Consider the following 25,926-nt stretch of genomic DNA (forward strand, 5'->3'; position numbering starts at 1 on the left):
AGTGAAATACTTTCTTTTCTTCTGGGCTATACTGTCCTGTATTCTCCTCACAAACTATCTAATAAATTACCTGTATTTTTTCAATTTTAGGTTACTACACTTGTAAATTGTCCCCAGAACCCTTCGAACAGGAAAAAAGGACGTTCAAAAAGAGCCAGAGTCCTTCTAGCTTCTGTGGAGGAAGCAACTTGGAATTTATTAGACAAGGGAGAGAAGATTGCTCAGGAAGCCACAGTTTTGAAAGAAGAGCTTACTTCTACACTTGGGGAAGTTCGCAAAGAAAGTGAGTACTGTAGCCCCCAGACAGGAGTAAACTGCATATCCTCAGGGTGTGAATTACTGACTTAGATTTGTGAGTGTTTTGCTTCTGTTGGCTTGAGTTTATTAGTCTTTCACAGAGCTGTGAAGAGCTAGCTGTGGGAGGCAGAGTGGCTCATTAGACAGCTCCTAGGCTCAGTGTCCCAGTCCTGGCTCTTTTCTTTATTTGCTCTGTCCCTGCAGACAACTTTGCCCCCACCATGCCATAACTTATCTACAACAAACAAAGAGAAGACTAATGAAGCTGAAGACACATTTTCCCATACATAAATAAATTATAATGTTTTCATAAACAGTTGGGAGATAGAAGTTTCAGATCTGCCTCAGTACATTTTTTATTTTTCAATTTTTTGGAGGTTTAAATTTACTGAACTTTTTTTCAATGCTTTGGGTAAACTATTCATAACCCATTTGCTCCTTTGTTAATATTGCATACTGATAGCATATATTTCACCTTTTGATATCTTTACTTATGATCGTACAATATTTTTATTCATTCAATTTATTGGTACACTTCAGATATACATTGTGATTGCGTTCATCATTGGGTCTTGGTACCTGTACATGGTCTATTTTGGTTCTTGTTACTTCCCATTCCCCTCTCTCCCTTCCACCCCTCCACCCCTTTTAGACAATACGATTTTCTATGAATGTAAGGCTCATCTGCAAGATATTTAAAAACCTGATCAATAGAAAACATTTTATATACACTAGCTTGATGCAAATTATTATTTTGGGAGGGAAAGAAGTTGAATTTTCCTCCAGCTTCATAAAAGAGGCTTGAGATGTCCAAATATTTCCTTTTCACTGCCTTTGACATACCTTTAAGAAATTTAGAAAAAGTCTTTTCTAAATAATTACAGTGAACATAAAAGCACAATAAATGTTAGGTGGAATGTATGATACAGGTGATTTTTTTAATATATTCTTGAAATTTTAATTTTAACATTTATTTTTAAAAATAAAGTTTACTTGGTATACTTACTTGACCTGACGTTATAAGTGAAATGGTGAAACACATCACCGTAGTGAAACATTAACATATCAATCTTCTCACATAGTTACTTTTTTTGGTGGCAGGAGAAGCTAAAATTTTACAAAATTACCAATGCAATGTTATTAATTATAAATTTCATGTTATACATTAGATTTCTAGACTGGTTTATCTTACATATCTGCTACTTTTTAACTTTTATTTTTCGTGGTACTGGGGTTAGAAACCAGGGTGCCTTGTCATTGAGATACATCCCCAGACTTTTAAATTTTTGTTTTTTATTTTGAAAGAGTGTCTCACTGAGTAGTCTAGGTGGGACTCAGACTTGTGATCTTCCTACCTCGGCCTCCTTCAGTGTTGAGATTATAGGTGTGCACACTATGCCCAGTTTATAGCTACTACTTGGCATCATTTGGCCTACATCTGCTCATTCCTTCTCATTTTCTTCCTAGCCCACATTAATCACAGTTTTATTCTCTACCTCTATTTTTATCTTCTTCAGGTCTTCCTTTTCTTTTTTTAGATTTCATATACAAGTGGACTTGTGCAATATTTTCCTGTGCTCATGTTATTTCACATAGCGTAATGTCTTCCAGGTTTGTCATAGCGAGTGTCAGGGTCTCTTCTTTTTCAAGATTAATATTTCAGTGTGTATGTATATATATATATATATATACATGTATGTATATAATACTTCAGAGTCTTCTTCTGTCCATCTCTTGGTACATTTAGGTTGTTTGCACGTCACTGCACTGGATGTGAATTGTATGGCAGTTCTACTTTTAATTTCCTCAGGAGCCCCCATGCCATTTTTCTTACCCTTGCTATATATTTTATATTTTAAAGGGATTCTTCAGACCTTTCCTAGAAAATATAAGTCACAAGATCATTTGAAATGAACCCGTCGTGCTCTCTGCTCCTGGCTGTTCCCAGCTCTCTCCTGCTACCTCTTCTTCTTATGCATCAAGTCACTTCCTTCCCATTCTACCTCCCTTTCAGTTAGTTCTCAGTCCGGTATATTTTATCTCCTTGTGTTTCTCAGCATCTGTTGATCTTTAACATTATTTTCTTAATTCAGAATGATGGCATTAGCTTTGCCCCAAAGCCAAATAGTGTGTTTTTTTAAAAATGAAATTATCATTTTCCCTTTCTATTTAAAATTCTCTTTAGTGGCTATTGCAGGATAAGGGGGATTCAAAGTTTTAATTTCTTTTGTTTTTATTTTTTATTTTTTATTTTTTGTTGTTGTGTTTTTGAGACAGGGTCTCACTATGTAAGTTGAGACTGACCTGGAACTCACTATGTAGCTCAGGCTGGTCTCGAACTCACAGTGATCCTCTCGCCTCAGCCTCCCAAGTGCTGGGATTACAGGTGTGTGGCACTATGCCGGCTGTTTTTATTTTTTATTAGTAGATGTTTGCGGTAAATGTTGCTTCATGCCTCTGTCCCTCTGTTACCAGATATTCTCTTCATCTTGATTGCCCTTCTCATTCAAGATTGCCAATCTTTCCTTCTGTAGCAAAGCTCAGCTCAGGTCGTCTTTTCCAGGAAGCGCTTCCTAACCTCCGAAGACTGCTTTTCTGTGTTCTTATAGACTCACAATCTCTTTCATAGACTAACAACCCCATAGAGTAAACATTGATTTACTTATTTAGTAAATCTAGACTCTTAATGCTTTGAGGGTAGCAGGTACCAGGTCTTTTTTGATTTACAATATCTGACACATAGGAGATACTTGGTTAATGTTTGTTAAATAAATAAAAAATCAAATTACCATTTTATCACTTCATATTATAAAACTTGGTAAAGTTTTTACCTTGGCTTTTATGAAAAATTATCTCATAATTACAGTTTCACTGCTGAGCCTTTGTAAGGAATATGAGCACTATTCTGATACTGTTTCTCTCTGAAATTGTGATTATTTGACAACATAGTTTCCACATACTGTCTGGTAATAAATATGTAAGACATTTGTCATTCTTACATGAGAACAATAATTGTCATGAGAAGGTATTTGCTTTTGTTTTAAAAATAAATTAGCCATTTTAGCCCAATAAAAGTTAAAGAGATTCTCAGAGAAGTCTGGATTCTAGAATTATGCAGCAAAATCTTCATTGTATTCATGTATGAAATACATATACATGTTATATGCTGTATATATAATAGATACATTGTGTTAAAGATCAGCAAGTGCATTACACCAGTTCTTTTGACAAACTGCCACTGTAGTGTAGGAGGAAAGCAGTGAAATGGCACATGGTTCTGGGAGGAACAGCCAGTGTTATTCCATGGAGAGCAGAAGGGGTGACAGTGAGAGCATTGTTCCTAAAACTTGGAAGGAATTTAAGCTTAGTGGTAGAATTGAATTTTCTGGAGGATGGGTTCTGATCTAATCACTTCTGTGTGATACTGCAAACATATTTTAAATAGTTCCTGCCCTTGTTTTAAAGGGCTTTGACCAGTGGTATAATGTGAAAGACTAATGATGCACAACTAACAAATTTAAAGCATTTGAAAAGTTAAAAACTATTGGAAGTAGAGGATAGTTTTATTTATATATTTATTGAACTACTTTTCAAGAAAAATTTAGAGACTAATTTAGAAAATTTCTTTCTAATTAAGACAGTGTAATTTATGTAGCTTTACTGTGAGAGTCTGTTTTATTCTGATTTATTGCTTTCAGTGGCCTTAAAGACTCAAAGTAATAAATAATGTGGGCATTTAGCTTAACTGAAGAACTTGCCTATGGAGGGTGGGACACCAGTCATCTAAGGGATGGATAGTGAAATTACAGGTAATACAATGATAGAGGTGGAGAGATTCAGCAAAGGTGGTTTCCATTATAGGAGATTACTTATAGTTACTCTTGATCTTATAGTTTACCCAGGTGCTTATTATACAGTGGCAGGATATTAAATTGAACATTTCATGTAAACGTTTTAAATTATTAACATAATTACATAAAAATTGGTTAAGCATTGTTTATAATATCTGGATTGCATGTTTTACCTAGGGCATACATACTAACTTTGTGTAGGCACTACTCTCCTACAGTCTATAGACAGTACCTCTAAGACCCACCCAAACTAAAGCTGCTTAATGTTTTATTGAGGATTAACATATATACAGGAAAGTGCATACATTATTGTGAATAACTCAATCAATTTTTGCATAGTGAGCATAATCATGTAACCTCCATCCTTATTAAGGAAGAAAACATTACTAAAACTCCAAAAGCAGCCCCTGTGCTCCAGCTAGGTACAACATTCTTATCTCAAAGGAAACCATAACTTTTACTTCTAATGCTATAGGTTGCTACAGTTTCTTTGTGAATTTTATGAGATCATACAGATTGTTATCTTGAGTCTGACTTTTGCTCAGTGTTACACGTCTGTGAGACCTTACCAGACAGTAGTTCATTCACTTTATTTTATTCTTTGCTGATGGACATTTGAATTGTTTCCAGCTTTTGGCCTTAATGAGCATTGAATATATATTTGGTCCCTGAATGTAGCATTCCCTTTGAGTATATACCTAGGAATAAATTTCTAGGTCACTAGGAACACATACACTTAGCTTTAGTAGATAGTACAAGTTTTCCAAAATGGAATTTCCAGTTGACATTAGCATGAGTAATTCATATGAGTTCCATATGCTCCACAGTATTACTAACTGGGGGTTAACAAGTGCCAGTGTATTTTTTTTTTTTTTGAAGACAGTGTCTTGCTCTGTCACCCAGGCTGGCCTGAAATTCTCCTGCTTCAGCCTCCTGAGTGTAGATATTACAGGCATGTACCACTATGCTTAGCTTGTCAATATTTTTAATGCAAATATAGTGGTGAAAGTATAAGGATTGATTATACATCAATCATGATATAAATGTACATATATAATAGAATTCGAAATTTCACCAAGACATATATGCTCAATTAATTTTCTACAAAGAAGCAACATTTTATGCAATTCAATTTTCAAAAATTAAACAAATTGAAGATTCTACATGCCAATTTTGAAGCAAAAGGATCTTTTATGCATTTCTTGTCAGAAAGTAAATTGATGCAACTACTTTGAAAACTAATTTTAGCATTCTACTTTTGTCCAGTTCCAAAGTTCCATATATGTGTAAGTATGTTTCTGGACTCAAATAAATTACATTTTTGACATTGGTACGTAGAAATGGAATTTATCTTTTAAAATGGTACTTGCTGAATTGCTGTCTTTGAAATGAAATATTTGAATGGTAAATTTAAAAAGTCAGGAAACATTCAAAACAAGCAAACACATGCTCTGCTTCTTTGGAATCTCTTAGGATAGAAAGGCCATGGTACTTCATTTGGCTTATATGAGTTACAAATTTTGTAAAAGTGATGTGATAAAGTACAGTATATAGTACTTGCTGTCCACAAAATTACAAATAACAGAATTATTGTAACATAAATGATATATTGTGTATTTATAAATATTTAGGCATAGATGCTAATCTCAGTGCTGCACTTCCAAAAGTGACAATTTTTCTGTGAAAAAAATATAGTGATGTGTGGTCTATTGTGGTGGCTGAGATAACTACTTTTAGGCATTTATTAGCATAATGAGTTGTCTTTCAGAGTAAATTCTAAAGACAAATAGTAAACAGTGATGCTATTTCATTTTGTTATTGTAAGAAAAAGATAATTAATAGTTGTGAACATTTATCAATCATGTTTAAAAGTGTAGAAGATGCTTGGTTGAAATTTACTTCAAGTAGGAGTTAGTAGTACAGAGTGTAGAGTTCTCAATTATGCAAGATGTAGATTTTTACCTTATGCTATTTAAAGTTTTAAAATAGGATTATAGATTTGAATTACAACTGAAAAATGCATTATCTTGTTTTTATTAATACTGTGATGAGAATAAAAATAGGACAAAATTAGTGGAATATTGAATAAACTTTACTCAATGTTGTTCTAAACTCAAATAAAATATGGGCTTACTATGAGAAGAAAGGCTTGTGGAAAGGAAATGATTAATGTTTGTATCCCTGAGTGCTGATAGTAGGGAGATAAGAGGATTAAAAAATAAAACATATTTCTTTCCCCTATCTATTTATAAACATTGAGTGTCTGATGTTTATCTGTTTTGATTAAATATTGAAACTATTTTGGCCAAATAAAGTACCATGGTCTTTCTATCCTAAGAGATCCTGCTGCTCCAAAATCTAACATATAGTGTCTTCAATTTTTTAATTTTTAAAAATTCAGTTGCATAAAATGTGACCTCATCTGCACATCTATATTTATACAAATAAATAAGATATACTCTAAGTACTATGAGTCTGCAGGGAGGCATAGATATGTAAACAGCTAAAGTCTGGTAAATGACATTATAACATTATAATCTCAGGTCCAAAAGTCTAGGGGAGTACATATGAAGGGGCAACAAAAAGCCTGTTCATAAGGTTCTTCCATTTTTCTTTATTGAATGGAAGAAAGATGAATCTCCCTTGTATGAGAACAGATGAGTAAGTATATACTTGACAGAAATAAGTGGGCTGTGATTAGTTTACCTTCTCCTAGAGACTTGTGTTCCCTGGTTCTCATTCTCTGAAATATTTATTGAAAGGCTTCTGTGGGCCAGGATGTGTTTAATATACTGGGCTTTCCAAAGTGCATTAGACAGACATAGCATGCTATTATTGTTGTTGTTGTTTTTTTTTGGTACCAGGGATCGAACTCGGGTCCTTTCGCTTGTGAAGCAGGCCACCAAACCGCTGAGCTAAATCCCTGGCCCCTAGTGTGCTATTATTGATTTGACTGATATTTTAGTGGGAAGACAGATGGTAAACAAACAGAATTTCTTTTAATTCTGAAAGGATAGATTCTTTATCCTTGGAATATTTGAAAATGATATTAGTATAAAATAGTTTTCTCAATGCAAACATTATTATCCTGACCTTAACAATAACACGTTTTAAAATTTCTAGTGAAATAAATATAAAAATATGGGTTCCTTAACGTAGGAGGGGATAGTGAACTTGAGATTTCAAGAATGTTCAGGGTAAGAGTAAGGTTCAGCTTTTTTATATACTGCCCAGACAAGCCAGGCAGCTTACCTAGGTGAATGAAGCACAGCACCTGCTCCTCTCGCTCATATACTTTGGTGTTGAAATGTTTGGAACTGGAATATGCCGTCTCATGTCAACAGTCTTTGCAGTTATGCCCACCAGAGCTAGCAACTGAAAATATGTACCATAGGCTCCATGTTCACTTATGCCAGATGGAAGAGAACTTGTAAATTTATTGGAAGCCTACCACTGTAGAATACTTTCAATCTATTTTTAATTGTGGGCCCCCATGAAGCCACCATGAGCCAGTTGGAATGATATGAATATCAATGAGGAGTTTTTGAATCCATCAAGGGCCCTCTAACTGTAGCTCTTCTTCCTGAATATGAAGCTGTGGTATTTTTACCAAAATAAATGCTCTTCTATCTAGTGTACTAACAGAGAGCCTCCCAACTGTGTGATTGTAAGGCTTAAGCCTGCAGCAGCTGGCAACTTACCTCATTTTGCACAGTTCATGAGTATTTCTGACAAGGCTGGTGATGTGGCTAGAAACTAGGGGGCTTTGTTTTTCTCTGGTGAGACATAAACTTTAATGTTAAAGCACATAGTCCTTATATGTACAATACATACATTCAGGATATATTATTGTAAAGAAGATGACAGTTACATTTTCTTTTTTTATTGAGTTTCTTTTTACTTTTTAGGTATACAGTACAGTTTCATTCATCATTGGGATCTTGTACCTTTACATGATGTATCTTGGTTCTTATTTTTTTCCCATATCCCTCTCATCCTTTCACCCCCCCCACCCTTCCCTATTTACAGACTTTGTTTCTAATTTCTTCCTTTTCTTATATTTTTTCTTTTCCCTCCTTTACTTCCCCCATCCTTCCTACTTCCCCTACTCCTTTAGCCATTTTCTTCCTATTTCACATTATCAGTTTTACAATTTGAACCGTATTTACACTTTTAGTTTTTCACACTAGAGAAACTATTCAGTATTTACATGTGTGTTCTATTTATTTCATTTAAGAGTATGGCCTCAATATGCATCCGTTTTCCTATGAATGACTCCAGTTTCTCATTCTTTATGGCTGAGTAGTATTCCATTTTATAGATAAACCACATCTTCATTATCCAATCTCCAGCTGGTAGGCAATTGGGCTGTTTCCAGGTTTTAGCTATTACAAACTGTGCCAGTATAAACATGGGTGTGCATATATCACTGTGGTGTGATTGTTTTAATTCTTTTAGAAAGATACCCAGAAGTGTGATAGCTGGGTCAAATGGGACCTCTAATCCTAGTTCTTTGAGGTATCTCCATATTGATTTCCACAGTGGTTGCACCAGTCTGCACTCCCACCAACAATGGAAAAGGGTTCCTTTCTCCCCACAGTCCCACTAGCATTTGTTACTGGTTGATTTTGTGATAGCAGCCATTCTTTCTGGGGTAAGGTGGAATCTCAGTGTAGTTTTCTTTTATTTTTTCTTTTTAAAATATTTTTTTCATTGAGTTTATTGGTACTTTTTAGGTATATAGTAGTTCATCAATGGAATACTGTACCTTTACATGACAGATCTTGGTTTTCATTTTTTTCTCCATACCTTGCCCTCCCTTCACCCCTTTCAGTGTTGTTTTCATCTGCATCTCTCGAATGACCAGTGATGGTGAACATTTTTTCATATATTTATTTGCTGCTTTTACTTCTTTGTCTGAGAAGTGTCTGTTCATTTCAGATGCCCGTTTTGAACTGGGTTTATATGTGGGGTGTTTGATTTTTTTGAGTTCTCTATATATTCTAGATAGTAGACCTTGGTCTGAGGAACAGCTGGTAAAAATTTTTTTCCACATTGTAGGTTGTCTCTTAGCTCTGTTAGTAGTTTCTTTTGCAGTGCAGAAGGTTTTAAAAAAGATGAGATCCCAGTTGTTGATTCTTTGTGTGAGTTCCCGTGCTACTGAGGATTTATTCATAAAGTCTTTTCCTATGCCAAAGATGACATTTAAATTTTTCTGTCCCTAGGTGAAAGACCAGCTCCATCTTCTTTGCTTAATAATATTATCTAACTCGGGACTTAGATAAAATGTTTGGTATTTAATAACAATTACTCAGAGTCTATGTATGGCTTCAAAGAAAACAGCTGCTCTCATTATTTCCATCTATTGCTATATTCCTGTTGTGTGCATTTAACTATTATTATATCTCAAGAGTGTTCTCAGATAAGCATTAAGTCACAGATACAACAGTCTTTCCAACTAAGTATAGTGTGCTTGTGGAATACAGTATCATTCTTCATTTGAAAGCAAATGATAATTTCTTGTTCTAAAATATTTAAAGTGCATGCATAGTGTCCTCTGGCTGACTGAATGTTTATAGAAACACTTCCACTGAAGACTGATGAGCTAAGTAGCTACAATGCTTGTGAACTACTAATTTCTGGAAAATACTCAATGTAGTATCCCTAAGCATTCACTTGAAAAATCTGCAGCATGATTTTCTTATAATGCATTTGATATTCTTAGCAAACTTTGCAGTGTTGTCCATTACGGGGTGTGTGGATGACAGAGAAATACTTAAAGTGCATATGTAATCATTTCAATTTAAGGTACTTGACATTCTGGACAGATGACATATAGACAGGATAATTTGAGAAATAATTATAATGCCAAGTTTGGAAGTATGAGAAATTCTGTAAGCTATATGGCATTTACTTTGATGTGTAGTTCAAAGACAAGAGCAAAGAGTTAATGTATGTTAACAGATTGATTTGAAAGTGATGAGTCCCAGAAACTAAAGTGTAGCCTGAAATCCCAGCTAGTAAAGAGCTAACATCAAAGTGAGATTCATACATTAGCTGTGGTTTTGCTCTCCTCACAGCTAGAGAGATGGTAACACTATAGCCATTTTATAAATGTGTGCAAAGGTAACAGAGTAGGTGTAATACTGACAGTGATTTAAACTTTATGCTCACACAAGATGAGTGTGAACATTATTGTGTATATTGCACATTCTAGCATCAAGGAGCACATTAAGCTGTCAGCAATTTCTCAGGGCTGGGAATAAAAATCTTAAGAATTTCTGTCTTTGACTCTTACTCTATTTATCTCTTTCTTCAGTTTTGAAGGAAGTGGTTTTCCTTTTTACTCTTTGAAATTAATCTTTCCAATGATTATTTGGATCCCAGCTCATCTCTTTCCCTCTCTTGAAAAAACTTAACTTTACAATTCTGTTTTCTTTCTCTAGCATGTCCATTCATCTTCTTTATTACAGGTTCTTTTTTCACACATAGTAGCTTGCACTTACCAGAGGATTGGTAGATAGATAGTCAGGAAAATTTTCATTTCCTTTTAGTTTACTCTCTTCTTAAACTCTTAACCCTGTTTTACATTTTCTAGTCTACTGTTTTCATTTAATCCAAGTGTTTTCACACAATATTAACTCTTTTTTCCCATACTGCACTTGCATTTATTTACTCATCTTGAAACATTCCCTCTTCCCTTTTTAGGACATTGTACAGTAAATTCTTCCATTATTTCTCCATGGTCACCTTCACTTTCCTCATTATCATTTTTCTCTTGTTTCCTGTGATTTTTTTTTTTTTGCATTAGTATTGGTACTCTCTGTCTCTTCACATTTTTTCTTAGGAAGCATTTTCATCCTTATGACTTTAAGTTTAATTGTTATGTTGCAACTTTTAGTTCTCATATAAAATGCCACTGTAAAATCATGAGTGCTTCTCAATCATTTTTTTAAAAATCTGGTGTATAGATGATCATGTTCAAGTCACTCCCATAGTGATTATTCTTGGGAATGTTTGATACTCAGCACTCTGTTTAGGACTTTACTAAGTTCTTCCATATTGTAGTTAACATCATTGCTCTAATTATTTATGTGATGGTTCCACTTTGTCCTTTTCTATCATCTTATGCAGTTATCAGGTATAAACTGACTTAATAATTTTCACAAGTCTATAATCTAACTTGAACTCTCACCACATTTGAAGAGTTGCTTGCTTTGGTTGGTCTAAAATACTGTCTTTTTGACTAAGGGGAGTATCTCACAGAGCTTGTTTTTTTTTTTTTTTTTGTTTTTTTTTTTTTTTTTTTTTTTTTTTAATCTCTCCGGATACTTTAAAAAATCTCATTTTGTTTTCTTCTTTTTTTAAAAAAATTGGTCATCCAATGTTGAGGAGAAGCCTGATATTGTGTAGGATGCCTGTGAGGCAATGGGATAAATCAACTTGGAAACACCTTGTAAGTCCTTTAATGGCAGGATGTAGATACTAAGTATCCTTAGGAAATGTGTGATTCAAACAGTAACAGAACTAGGTTTGCTTTAGGAAGATTTATCTTGAAATAATATGTACAAGATTAAGAGTTTAGATCTCAAATACCTCTTTAATATTAATGATGATTTCGATGATGTCACTGTGTTTTTTTATTCATTAATTTTATTGGTACATTTTAGGTTTACAATTATGGCATTTATCATTAGGAATTTGTAACTTTACATGATATATCTTGGTTCTTATTTTTTTCCCCATTCCCTTGCCCTCCTTTCAATCTCTCTACCCTTCCCTATTTGCAAAGACTTTGTTTCCATTTTTTTCCTTTTCCCCTATTTATTCCTTTCTCTTCTTTGCTTTCCCTTATTCCTCCCACTTACACTTCCCCTTTGAACCTTTTCTTCCCATTTCACATTATCTATTATATCTTTTGATCTTTATTTATACTTGCAGTTTCTCACACCAAAGAAACTGTTTTCTATTTACATATGTGTGTCCTACTTATTTTACTTAAGAGTATGGTCTCAATGTGCAGCCATTTAGCTATAAATGTTTCTAGTTTCTCATTCTTTATGGCTGAGTAGTACTCCATTTTATTAAAAAAAAAACCCACACATGTTCTTTCTGCTGTCTCCAGTTGATGGACCATTGGGCTGTTTGCAAGTTTCAGCTATTACAAACTGTGCTACTATGAACATGGGTACATATATTTCACTGTGATATGATTATTTTAATCCTTTAGGGAAGATGCCCTGTATGGAAATAGCTGGGTCAAATGGTACCTTTAATCCTAGTTGAGGTATCTCCAGTCTACACTCCTACCAACAGTGGAGAAGGGTTCCTTTCCCCCCACAAAGCCCCACCAGTATTTGTTACTGGTTGATTTCAGGATAGCAGCCATTCCTTCTGGGGTGAGGTGAAATCTCAGTGTTATTTTCATCTGCATCTCTCAAATAATCAGTGATGTTGAACATTTTTGCATATGTTTATTTGCTCTTTATACTTTGTTGCCTGAGAAATGTGTGTTCACTTCAGACGCCCATTTTTGGATTGGGTCTTTAAATTCAGGAAGTCTGATTTCTTTAAGTTCTTTATATATTCTAGATAGTAGACCTTTGTCTGAAGAACAGCTGGTAAATTATTTTTCTCATATTGTGGGTTGTCTCTTCACACTGTTGGTGGTCTCTCTTGCTTTGCAGAAGCTTTTTAATAGGAAGGCCCCCCTGTTGTTGATTGTGCTAGTTCATGGAAAACTGAGGTTTTATTCATAAAATTTCCTACACCAATGTCTTCAAGAGTTCTACCTATCCTCTCTTCTAGCTGGTTTAGCGTTTCTGTTTTTTTTTTTTTAACTTTTAAACACACTTTTAATTCTTATAAAAACACCATAAGACAATGTCAAGTATTTGCCAAGAAATGAAAACTTCACTTAGGAGGCTGAAGCAGGAAGATCACTTGAGTACAAGGGTTCAAGATCAATCTGGGTAATACAACAAAATCAGACTCATGTTTCTGTTTTACTATTTAGATCTTTAATCAATTTTGATTTTAGTTTAGTGCATGGTGAGAGATATAGGTCTAGTTTTAATTTTTGGCAAGTTGAAACCCAATTTTTCCAGCACCATTTATTAAAGAGGCTATCTTTCTTCCAGTGAGGGTGTTGGGCTGCTTTGTCAAAGATGAGGTGGCTGAGTATGTCTGGAGTTGTTTCTGCATCTTATAATCTGTTCTACTGACCCATGGGTCAGTTTCTTGGCCAGTACCATGCTGTTTTTATCACAGTAGCTTTGTAGTATAGATTCAAGTCAGGATTATGATACCCCCTACCTTGTCTTTGTTGCCTAGAATTGCTTTTGCTAGGTTTCTCTCTTCTTGTTCCAACTGAATTTTTTGATTGTTTTCTCAAGGTCTGTGCAGTGTGCTGTAGGAATTTCAATTGGGATTATATTGAATCTCCATGGTAGTTTTGGAAGTATGACCATTTTCACTATATTGGTTCTTCCTACCCAGGAGCAAGGAATGTCTTTCCATTTTTTAATATCATTTTCAATCTCATTTTTCTTTTTTTTTTGGTACTGGGGATCAAACTTGGGCCCTTGAACTTGCAAGGCAGGTGCCAGAACCATTGAGCTAAATCCCCAGCCCCCAATCTCTTTTTTCAGAGTGCTATAGTTTTCATAGTAGAGGTCTTTCATTTCTTTCTTTAGATTGAATCCTAGGTATTTCACTTCTTTGAATGCTATTGTGAAAGAAATTGTTTGTCACATTTCTCTCTCAGTGAGTCTGTTTTTTGTGCACAGAAAAGCTATTGAGTTTTGTGTGTTGACCTTGTATCCAGCTACTCTACTGAATTTGGTGATTAAGTTTATCAGACTTTTGGTGGAGTTCTTGGGGTCTTCTATATGGAGTATCTTGTCATCTGCAAATAATGACAATTTGATTTCTTAAATTCCTATCTTTATTTCTTTTTAAACTTTTTTTTTTTTGGTACTGGGGATCAAACTCAGGACTTTGCACTTGTGAGGCAGTCAGCAGAATCCCCAGCCCTCTTTATTTTTTTATTCTTTCTCTTGTCTAATTGCTGTGGCTAATGTTTCTAAAACTATATTGAACAGGAGTGGAGATAGTGTACATCATTGTCTTGTACCTGATTGTAGTATGAAAGATTTCAGTTTTTGACCATTTAGTATGATATTGGCTGGTGGCTTTTCTTTTTTTTTTTCCCCTTCCCCCTGCCCTCCCTTCACTCCCTCCTCCCCTCTCCATCTACAAACACTTTATTTCCATCTTTTCATTATCTCACATTTTTTTCTTTTCCCTTTTTACCCTTCTCCTACCCATCTCACCTTCCCTACACCTTTAGCTCCTTTCTTCCCATTTCTAAATGTCAGTAATTTTATTAGGATCTTATGTATTATTGCAGATTATTCACACCAGAGAAACTATTCGGTATTTACACATGTGTGACTTATTTATTTCACTTAGGAGTATATCTTCAATATGTATCCATTTTCCTATGAATGAATCTATTTTCTCGTTCTTTATGGCTGAGTAATATTCCATTTATGGCTGGTGGTTTTTCATAGATGGCTTTCATCAGGTTGAGATAATGACTGTCTATTCCAATTTTCTGTAGGGTTTTTATCATGAATGAGTTGTTGGATTTTTTTAAGAGTAGAAAAAATTTATTGAGGGAAAGAAAGCTTTTGTCTAAGAGAGACACAAGGGGGACCAGAAGGTGGGTTGTCCACTCACCCCACTTCTCCAAGATGTTTTAAACAGCAAAGCCGCGTGGTGAAGTGGGTACAAAGTGGGCCAAAACTATAAGACCCAATAGAAAAATTACGAGGTAGCATGAGGTGGGGCAAAACCATGATCAATCAATAAGATTATAAGTAATATTGATTCAGTGGGGTTCAAATGGGGGAGCAAGTCACATAGCAAGTGTACGAGGATTTTTAGTAAGGATGGGGGTCATGGATCTTTCCTGGAAAGGCTGGGCCACCTCCCAGGTGATTGAGACCTATTTGAATATCAATAACTGCTATTTATCCAGGGGAAGTGCAAAGGTATAGTAGTTTTTCTCCTTTTATAATTCTGGCTTTCAGTGAATGTGTCTTGACTGTCCTCCATGTTGGCTCCTTGCTGGGTTGGCTCCTCCTAGGCTGGCCCTGTCAAATTGCCTATAAGATATCTAATTAACTTACCTATCTACAATATTCCTCCCTCTGAAGAAGTACTTCTAACTGCTGTGAGGGGGCAAAGGGCAAGCACAGCTCTGGCTACTTCCAGCTGAAGAGGGTTGTAGTTGTGATCAGCAGTTAGAGTCATTCACGGTATAGAGAGTCTATCAAAAGGCCTTTGGTAAGTGCCTGGCAATTGTTATCTTGGTAGCTGCATAACTTTTAAGTCTGGAGGAGACAAAGCCAAAGAAACAGAAAAGAATGCGTGGATCAAATTATAAGATCAGACGGATTGCTATGAATATAGCCCACAAAGAGGATAAAGGAGAAGGTCCAGGGGACTTCAGAATCCAATATAGAAGTCATATGGTTTAGTTTAGCAATTATAAGCTGTTTACAAAAAGTCAATCTGGTGGATCTGGTAAAAGAAGTCTAGCACATTTGTCATTGGTTCCATTTTTATGACCACTTGGAGTTTGGCAGCCTCTGGGCAAGAATAAATAAACCTTTTAAGAAATTAGAGTATGCACAATCTAAGCATGAGCACACTAGAATGAAAAGGCAGGTTGGGGAGAAAGTAACACTTAGAAATTGAAATAGTGATTGAATCTACTGGTCTTAGATTCTTTCATTAATAGAGGTTATCTGCAAGTCTGATACTTTGTCATAAGTCTCTTTAGTTTTAGCTATAAGAGACAATTTGAAGAACAAATTTCGGTAAGAAATATAAAACTAGCTGAGCTCTTATAGATTTTACCATAGTTTTTTCCTGATTGACCATAACCATGGTCAGTTTTGGGTAGAGCTGGAAACTGCCAGAAGGGTTCAGTGAGTGGAGCCCCTTTTTATATCTAGCTTTATTACTACAGCATTATTTTATACCTCTTTGGGTTATTCTTTTCTGCTGGGTGTTTAACCAAGTTAAAGTGAGACCTGTGTCAATCAACATGAACCTCTTGCTATGAATCAAGGTCAGTTAAGTCTCTTCAGGCATTATTTTGGAACAGTGCATAAAACCTCTTAGCTCCTCTGTCAGTGTCAGCCTTCAGGATGGGTCATGGCCTTGCTTGACCATGTTGCTTTTAGTGAACCATGGGAGACTTTTTTCTCATTGTGAGCCTCCTTTGGTGTACAAGTGTATTTGTCTTCTGGGTGCCAAGCAAACTTCCTGCTCAGAAGGTTTAGTGACTTACCAAAGATGTAGGATCCTATAGGAAAGGTTCCTTTGTGTCCTGGATCTTGTAGACCTTGAGGGCCAGGGCCAAAATATTGGCTATCCTCATAGCCCAATTACCTTTCTAGTTTTGGTCTCCAAACTGTAGTTGTTGAACACCCAGGAGAGAAGATCAGTGACATTAGTAGTGCAGTAGGAGCAGTGAACTTATAATTTTGTCTGGACATTAAGCACTTTGAAATATAAAGCATGGTTAGTGGGCTGTTATTTCTTATCAACCATTGTTGTTCTAGTAGTTTAATCCCTGCAGAATGTTAACAGACAACAGTTATATATTACAGAAACAAGATCAAGAGCCACAAATAGTATTTTAGCATGACAATCATGATAACATTTTCTTTGTAACAATGTTCATCTTAGTATGGAATAATCTTTCAGTCAAACACCTCCATCTGATCACAAGACATTAAATGACATAAAGAAAATTCTTATTCAATTCTTATTTGTTATCCTTAGGTAGGATGACATCTAAAGAGAACATACATATTGGCCTACAAATGACCTTAGGAGTTCATAATGTCTAACCTCTAATTTTAGTGTGTGACATTGTTTCAACTGGCCACTGAGCATCCCTAAGCATAGTGGCACATATAATATACATCACATAAGTTTTTAAGAAAACTGTTATTTGACTGGTTATCTCATGCTGGCTTGAGTGCAAGTAAGGCAGATATCTGAGTCAAAAAGATCATTACCATAAATAATATCCTAGAGGACTTGTATACAAAGAAGGCATTAATACATACACGAGGAGATAACAATGAGTATCAGTTATATGAATCCCTTTATCTTTTAATTTTGTTTTGTACCAAGAGCATTTTAAATAAAACCTTATCATTTTCCCATAGAAACCTTAGTCATTTGACCATGACCAATGTATGCATATCACAATAATATTTTTAGCAGTGTATTTTTAATAAGGTATGGAAATTATTGGGGTCCCCTTTGTGAACAAAGGCTGGAATATGTTTTTTTCTAGGCAGCTGCTCCTTTATTTACCAAGTGGAGTCCTGTCCAGAAGTTTTCCTAAGCCCAAGACTCTTTAATTATCTTAACAAATTTTTAGATGACCTATGAGAGCAAGATCATAACAATACATTTTGACTAATGAAAGATTCCTGAGATATTATATATAGACAGTATGTACTGTATTTGTAAAACCAGTTGATATTATTTGGATCATCGGGCAATCTGGGGAAATCATGTCTTTAGTGACATTTAACTATAAGCCAACCTGAGCTACAGCAAACATCTTTAAAAATCCAAAATGCCAAAAGCAAAAAAAGCAGCTATATGTGTTGTAACAAATTGGACAGACACACACACAGACACGCACACATACACACAAGACAACTTTTTTTTTTGTTCTTTTATTGAGTTTATTGATACACTTTAGATATACAGTACAATTACCTTCATTATTGGGATCTTGTACCTTCACATAGCAGGTCTTGGTTCTCATTTTTTCCCCTTGTTTCTGCCCTCCCTTCACCCCTCCTCCTCTCCCCATTGACAATCACTTTATTTCCAATTTTTCATTTTGTCATATTTTTTCTTTTCCCTTATTACCTTTTCCCTACCCTTCCCACTTTCCCTACACCTTTACCCCTTTTCTTCCTATTTCACATTGTTAATTATCCCATTAGGATCTTGAGTATTATTATAGTTTTTCACACCAGAGAAACTATTCAGTATTTACACATGTGTGACTTATTTATTTTACTTAGGAGTATGTCTTCAATATGTATCCATTTTCCTATGAATGAATCTAATTTCTCATTCTTTATGGCTGAGTAGTATTCCATTTTATAGAAAAACCACATCTTTATCCAGTTTCCAACTGATGGGCAAATGGGCTGTTTGCATGTTTTAGCTATTACAAACTGTGCTGCTATAAACATTGGTGCACATATATCACTGTGGTATGATTCTTTTAGTTCTTTTGGAAAGATACCCAACAGAGCTACGGCTGGGTCAAATGGAACCTCTAGTCCCAGCTCTTTGAGGTATCTCCATATTGATTTCCATAGGGGTTGTACCAGTCTGCACTCCCACCAACAATGGAGAAGGGTTCCTTTCTCCCCACAACCCTGCCAACATTTGTTATTGATTGATTTCTTGATAGCAGCCATTCTTTGTGGGGTGAGGTCGAATCTCAGTGTTGTTTTCATCTGCATCTCTCGAATGAGCAGTGATGTGGAACATTTTTTCATATATTTACTTGCTGCTTTTACTTCTTTGTCTGAGAAATGCCTGCTCAATTCAGATGCCCATTTTTGAATTGGGTCTTTATATTTGGGGGGACTGATTGTTTTGAGTTCTTTATATATTCTAGATAATAGTCCTTTGTCTGATGAGCAGCTGGTAAAAATTTTTTCCCACATTGTAGGTTGTCTCTTAGTTCTGTTGATGGTTTCTTTTGCAGTGCAGACGCTTTTTAATAAGATGAGATCCCAGTTATTGATTCTTTCTGCTAGTTCCCATGCTACTGAGGATTTGTTCATAAAGTCTATGCCAATGTCTTCAAGAGTTCTGCCTAAGACAACTTTTTATAAACCAGAGTGCACTCAGATGTACTTGGCCAAGGTGAATTGTAATAACATAATTTTTAGGTTTATAATTATAAAAGACTAGTCAGAACTTTGTAGATCAATTAACAGAGATCTCTTGTAATAAGAATCAAAAGGAATAAAACTTCTCTATACTTGTGAAATAAAAAACAGTTTTAATATAGGCCCTAAGCTGATAGTTTATCTGACTAGAATACCCAACTACACAGGCTTTGAGTTTTAGGATTAAGCCTAGACCAGTTTTCTACACGGCCCAGAAATAAGTGGAGGTCAGTTTTACTCTGGAAGTGTTTTAGAAAAGGGAAACTCAGCACTCTAGAAGCTTTGTCTTGAAATCCAGCAACCACAGAGGAGGGAAGGTGCCTTGAATTAAATACTATTGAGAACCGTGTTATTTTTCAGGAGCAGGGCAGTGGAGTTGGGACAAGAAGAGTACCATTAAGAATAGTACAAGAACTAAACCTTAACCATCTCAGGTGTAGAAAGACATTTAAGATCAGGAGCTTTTTTATGGTGGATCTGCAATCCTTAGCAAAACATAACTCTAGAGATAAAGCTATGATTGACTCCAATTGTATTGCCAAGCATAAAATCAAACCAATAACCAAAGAACCTCAATGACTGCATTTTTGCCTCTTGAAAGAAAATGAAAGTGTTCTAACTATATTGTTTAGGGCTCTTCTTTTTAAATAAATTATTTTGAATATATAATATTTAATTTATGACTTGAAAACCCTACAGGATGTTGAGCATCTCTCTGATCTTGTAGAAACATTCCCAAAACCATGTCTTACCTTTTAATAACATACAAACTGAAGCTGTGTTCTGTAGGTAGGCACTTAAAAGTGCTTATTTGAGCTTCTGGAATGTGGTCTTGGAACCAGGTTCCAAGATTAAAATATGGCTGTCCTTTGGGTTTTTCTGTAGGCTGATATATGGGTCACACAATCTCATTATATCCTGCTATCTAAAGGTGACAAAAGCTTGTAATTTCTAGAAATCTCCTTAGTGGTTTTAGGGTCTTTGGCTATGGAGAGGAAAGAATTGGTTTGCTTCTTTTTAAAAATCTTTATTAAGTTTTTGGTTTAATTCTTTCTTCCCCCAGCCTTGGGGTTCCCTTAGATGTAATAGGGCCTGAATAGTTTACCTCAAGGCTGCAAAGTTGTGCCTTAGACCTAGAAACATTATAACCTCTGTTAGAAAATTCAGCAGAACACAGGTGTCTTGGCTAGAATGCTCTTTTGAGTGGGCCTATAATACTATCTATCTACATATTGCAAGGCTGAGTTGGGAAAAGCTATAGTATTTCTTTTTATCAAATCAGGGTCTAGGGATGTCTTCATCTCTTTTGGATAAATAGTTGACAAATTAAAATAACTGAAGGACTTAGTTCTCCTATTTCTTAGACCTTTAAGAATACATGCCTGAAAATGTCTTCTATTTCAATCTACTATCTGATTGGTGAGCCAGTAGGGGTCTTGTATAGGAACTGCTTTTGTTTCAGTAAAAACCAGTTATTCTCATGGATGCCTGTCTCTTGAGCTTCTAAAATTAAGATTGTCTCTAAATGTAATAATATTTGTCTCCATTAAAAATCAATATTTGATTTACGAGCAACATTACATCTTTCTAATCTAGTCCATAGGTCTAAGTTCTCTAAAGACCTTAATGTACATACCAGGGTCATCCAAAAACTTTATTAGGTTTCATTTAATCTGTCTTGGACTGAGAAAAAGACACATGAATCCAGATAGTCCAATATTTGCCATTTACATCCTACAAGGGGTATTGTCTTTGAGGGACCTGAATAACTTAGCTAAGGATGGATATAGCATCATGGAGGCTTTAATTCTGGCTGGCCTAGATACTCCAGTCTTAGCACCTGGTGGTCAAAGTTTAAAGTTGTCTTAGAAACTTTGTTCTCAGGTTCAAAAGTGCTAGGAGTAGCCTCAGGCTTAGAGGTACTGAATGCCTTAAGGGTGAGGTATCTCTCATTACATTTTCACTTGAACACAAGCAATAATTACTTTTTAATGTAAAGAAAATCTCATCATAAAATGATTTTGACCCTTTTTTCTCTTTTACGGTATAATTCTAGTCATTAGATAGCATTATAGTACTTGCCTCTGTGTACTTGGCTTTAGGAAGTAGGCACACCATGCCTGGGTGTAGAGAAATACTAAATTGCTCCTTAATACATTTAAAAGGAGTGAGAGGCTCAGATATGGAGTTTCTAATTAGAAAAAAGAGAAACAAATATGGTGTCCCATAAGTCTCTGCTTGATTCCTGTGCCCCATAGAGCATCCCCCAAGGTTTATTCCACTCCAGGGTAGGTAGCTACCATCTGGAGAGAGATCCAGAAAATAAAACTGGACTGGGACTATCTATCCTTTACCAGCATGTGATCTTATCCTCCTCTCATAACTCATATCCTTATTCCAGTAAGCACTCTCAAAGCACAAGTTACAATTGACTTTAGCTGTAACAATCATGTTTACAGAAGTATTGTTAGCAAACCAAGAAATTCAAACCACTGCTTTCTAGTTCCTTTAAAGAGAGAGAGGAAAATAGGGCTCTTTTCCTGAAAAAGAGGTCACCTCCAGAGATGCGAAGTCAGAGATACTGCCCTGAGCCCTAGGATCGAGAAAGCTCTGAGAAATTTCTGTTGTCTATCCATTCATTTAGGCAACTTTTATTGGCAGTAAGACAAAGCTACTCCTTTAAAGTCCATTTTAAATTCACTAAGTATTTGAAACCCATAGGTCTTCCTAGCAGCCACAATCTACATAGAAAAGGCACCTTTATCAAGTTATTATGTGCACACATGAAAGAAGAGCAATGCTGACCAAAATAGTCCCATATTCTAGTTAGCACATAAGAACAAATGCAAGTTACTTATTGCTATTTTTCCTAGTGTAAGACAAAACAGTCATTGCAAGTTGTCTTAGTCTGACTTTCTGGAAGGAGGAACAGTCTGACTCTGAGGAATTCTCAAATGAACTCCCAACAAGTTGTAGAAAAGTTTAAGGGGAGTTTTTAACTCATTAGCAGAGGGAAAAAGTCCAAATAAATCTCAAGCTGGTTTAGACATCCAAAAAAATCACCATATAACATTTTATAAGACCACAGTCAATGTCCCAAAGTCTGTAGCCTATTGGAAAAGGCATTTTTCTCCCTTACACACATAATTGATGAAGACCATGCCTAGGAGTGGGGGAGAAGGTTCAGGTAGTTTTTAATCTATGAAAGATTTGTTTTTTTATGTTTGTCTAGAGGTCTGTCTTACTAGTAGTAGAGAAAGCAGTCCAAACCTGTAGCTCAACTCTTAATGGAGGCTGGAGAAAGGGCTCTGATGGCATCATTTCAGATCACTGTAAGACAGGATACCTGATGATCACTGACAGAGTTCCCTTTCACCTCACTGAGAAGTTCAGATAGGACAAGATATGGAGATTTTCTTCTGATTACCCAGATGGGCTGTCAGGATCTAGCTTCTTATGAGGCACCTCTGGGTATCTGTCAGAGAGTAGACCTGGCCATGACCTCTTGATTGTCACTTCAGTTTCCACTAGTTCCACACAATCAGAGATGTGTCTGTGAAAGGAACCCACTTGCCTATGTGGTTAATGTTTCATTTGACATTGGCATCAATGGGAGTGGGGATTCACCAGAGGGCAACTGGAGAAACCTGTCCTCTACTTTGAGAGTGGCAGCTGCCATAAAGGCAATTATTAGCTGGCAGAGTAACCACTGTTTGGCATTCTGTAAGGGACAGATAAAAACCTGAACTTTCTTTATTTGAGGCAATTTCATAAGACACCCATTTTACAGCATTTTGAAGCAACTAAATTTTGAGGCAAATGTAGCATATACAAAACAAGAATAAAATGTAATTTTAAAAAAACATAAGAAAAAAAGAAATTTACTAACATTTAAAACACACAACTTAAAATTAAGACATTTTTGAGACAAAAGCTGAAATAAAGGCCAGAATTTATGAAACAAAAGTCAAAAATCTATGAAACAAATGAGATTCTATGAAACAAGTTATAATCTATGATGCAAAAAGACCAAAGTTAGAATCTGTGAAAGAAAACTCTTACCTCTGACCAGTAATCTCAGTGGAAGACCTCCAAAATGATGATATAGGGGGAAGAGATGTAACTCCCAAACCTGATAGATATCTGAAACACGAGTTCGTGTTCTCTAAAATCAAAGAATGAATTCTAGGAACAACGGAGGTTAAGAGTAGGAAAAATTTGAGAGAAAGAAAACTTCTGTCTAAGAGAGACAGAAGGGAGACCAGAAAGTGGGTTGCTCTGCATGTTGGATTTTGTTGAATGGTTTTTCTGTGTTGGAGATCATTATGTTTTTTTTGTCCTTGTCTCTATTAATATAATGTATTACATTTACTGATTTGCATATGTTGAACCATCCCTGCATCCCTGGTATGAATCTCACTTGGTTAGGTTAGGTTGGATGATCTTCTTGATGATCTTCTGCATTCTATTTCCAAGTATCTTATTAAGGATTTTTGCTTCTAAGTTCATTACTCAGATTATAGTTCTCTTTTTTGGTTTGGTCTTTCTCTGATTTTGGAATGGAGGTGATGCAAACTTCTAGGAATGAATTTGGGAGAATTGTTTCCCTTTCAATTTCATTGAAGAGTTTAAATGGTAGTGGCAATTGTTTTTCTCTAAACGTCTTGTCAAATTTAGCAGTGAAACCATCTGGACCCGGGCTTTTCTTCATTGCTAAGTTTTTAATTGTGTTTTCAATTTCATTGATTGATTTTGGGTAGTTTAGAGTTTTTAGGTCTGCTTCATTAAACTTTAGTAATTCATGTGTATCTAGAATTCTGTGTATTTTGCCGTGTTTCCCATTTTATTGGTGTATAGGTTCTCAAAGTAGGTATTGATGATCCCCTGGATTTCTGCTGAGTCTGTTGTAATTTCACCATTTTCATTCCTAAATGCATGGATTTGGACCTTTTCTTTCCTTTTTTTGATAAGGTTGGCTAAGGGTTTTTCAATTTTGTTTATTCTTTTGAAGAATCAACTCTTTGCTTCACTGATTTTTTTTGGTATTATTCTCTTAGTCTCTATTGCACTCATTTCTGCTGTGATCTATATAATTTCCTCCCTTGTTTGATCATTGCGTTTATCCTGCACTTCTTTTTCTCAAAGCTTGAGCTTTAGCATTAGGTTTTTTATTTGTGCTCACTCTGTTTTGTAATATGAGTATTCACTGCTATGAATTTCCCTTGTTAGACTGCTTTCCTTGTGTCCCATAGATTCTAATATGTTGTACTGGCATTGCCATTTATTTTTGGTTTTTTGAGACAGGGTCTCACTTTGTAGATGAGATTGACCTGGAACTCATTATGTAGCCCAGGCTTGTCTCGAACTCACAGCGATCCTCCTGCCTCAGCCTCCTGAGTGCTGGGATTACAGGCATGCACCACCACACCTGGCCTGGCATTGTCATTTAATTGTAGGAACTGTCTGATTTCTTCTTTAATTTCCTCTGTGACCCACTGATTATTCAGAAGTGTGTGGTTCAATTTCCATGTGTTTATGACATTCTTTTGCTGTAGAACTGCAATTTGATCACACTGTGATCTAGCAATTTGCAGGGGATAACTTCAATTCCTTTGCACTTACTTAAACATGTTTTATGAGTGAGTATGTGGTATATTTTGAAGAGTAACCCGTGTTCAGCGGAAAAGAATGTATATTCTGATTTTGTGGGGTGGAACACTCTGTAAACATCTCTTAAATCCACTTGTTCAAGAGTTTGGTGGGTTTCTAGTATTTTGTTGTTTATTTTTTTCTGGTAGATCTATCTGTGACAGTGGGGTATTGAGGTGTATTAGTGCTTATTTGATTTTTCATTTCTGTTAGTATTTGTTTTATATAGTTGGGTGCACTAGCTTTATAGGCACTTTTAAAACAATTTTAAATATTCACTTAAATTTTTGTAAATATTAATACTTTAAAAAAGTGGTTTTCAAAAGCTGTTAAAATTGTATGTGTGGCTTATGTTAGTTTTCCTATTGGACATTGCCTTGCTAATGGCTAGCTCTATATGATCCTAGGGATGGGCTGGAGAATGAATGGCACCATAGTTGAGACTCCTAAGGCAAAGCAGTCAGCCTTTTGTGTCACTGGATTAGCAGTCATTCCCTAGTAGCCACTCCTCCTCTCTTTTGCCTCCTTTGAAAATATAGCTTCTAGGCATAATGCAGTTTTTAGTATTTGGGAGGTTCTTTGATTTGACAACTATTTTGCTATGTGCTCCATTGGATTTAGCCATATAGATGTTAAGGTCTCAAAAGATGGAAGCCACCAAACTCTGTTTTCTTCTATGTAATATTTTATTGTTCAGACTTTTGACTTTCTGAGGCTGTTAAACATGAAACCTTTTACCCAGAAATAGAAACATTTTGGGTGTCTGTTTCTGTGCTTCTCTGTAAGTTACCTAAGTGCTAGATAACTGTCAATAATTTTGATTTCTCTTTAAAGAGCCTTCTGGATTATGTATCCCAAGGAGAACACTAAGGTTATGGTTAAAGGCTGTGTTGCTCTTATGTCCTGTAGATTTGTGTGATTATCATAAAATTATTAGCATTTGTGATGTATAAACAGTAATGAGATTGGGATAGAGTCAGTGCATTAGTGATCAAAGAAAAGGAACAGCTTAGTAAAAAAACAAAAACAAAAACAAAACTCAGAGATGGAAATAAAATTCCTTTGTTTCTTATTCCAGTTTGTATGCATGCAATTTAGACAGAAAAGGAAGC

The 25,926-nt window shown here is 35.5% G+C and overlaps 1 protein-coding gene across 3 annotated transcripts in view; it reads left to right on the plus strand.

The window, feature by feature from the left end:
* Ctnna3 (catenin alpha 3) overlaps nt 1-25,926 on the plus strand; it is a 1,561,788-nt gene that overhangs the window by 78,782 nt on the left and 1,457,080 nt on the right. For all 3 annotated transcript variants that reach the window (XM_010605540.3, XM_033766563.1, XM_033766562.1), the window contains one exon: nt 91-283. In XM_010605540.3, coding sequence (XP_010603842.1) covers nt 91-283 — 193 coding nt within the window. The remainder of the gene's footprint in view (nt 1-90; nt 284-25,926) is intronic.

This window comes from Fukomys damarensis, unplaced genomic scaffold, assembly GCF_012274545.1.
Source record: "Fukomys damarensis isolate Sample0158 unplaced genomic scaffold, DMR_v1.0_HiC HiC_scaffold_20, whole genome shotgun sequence".
Taxonomy (NCBI): Eukaryota; Metazoa; Chordata; class Mammalia; order Rodentia; family Bathyergidae; genus Fukomys; species Fukomys damarensis.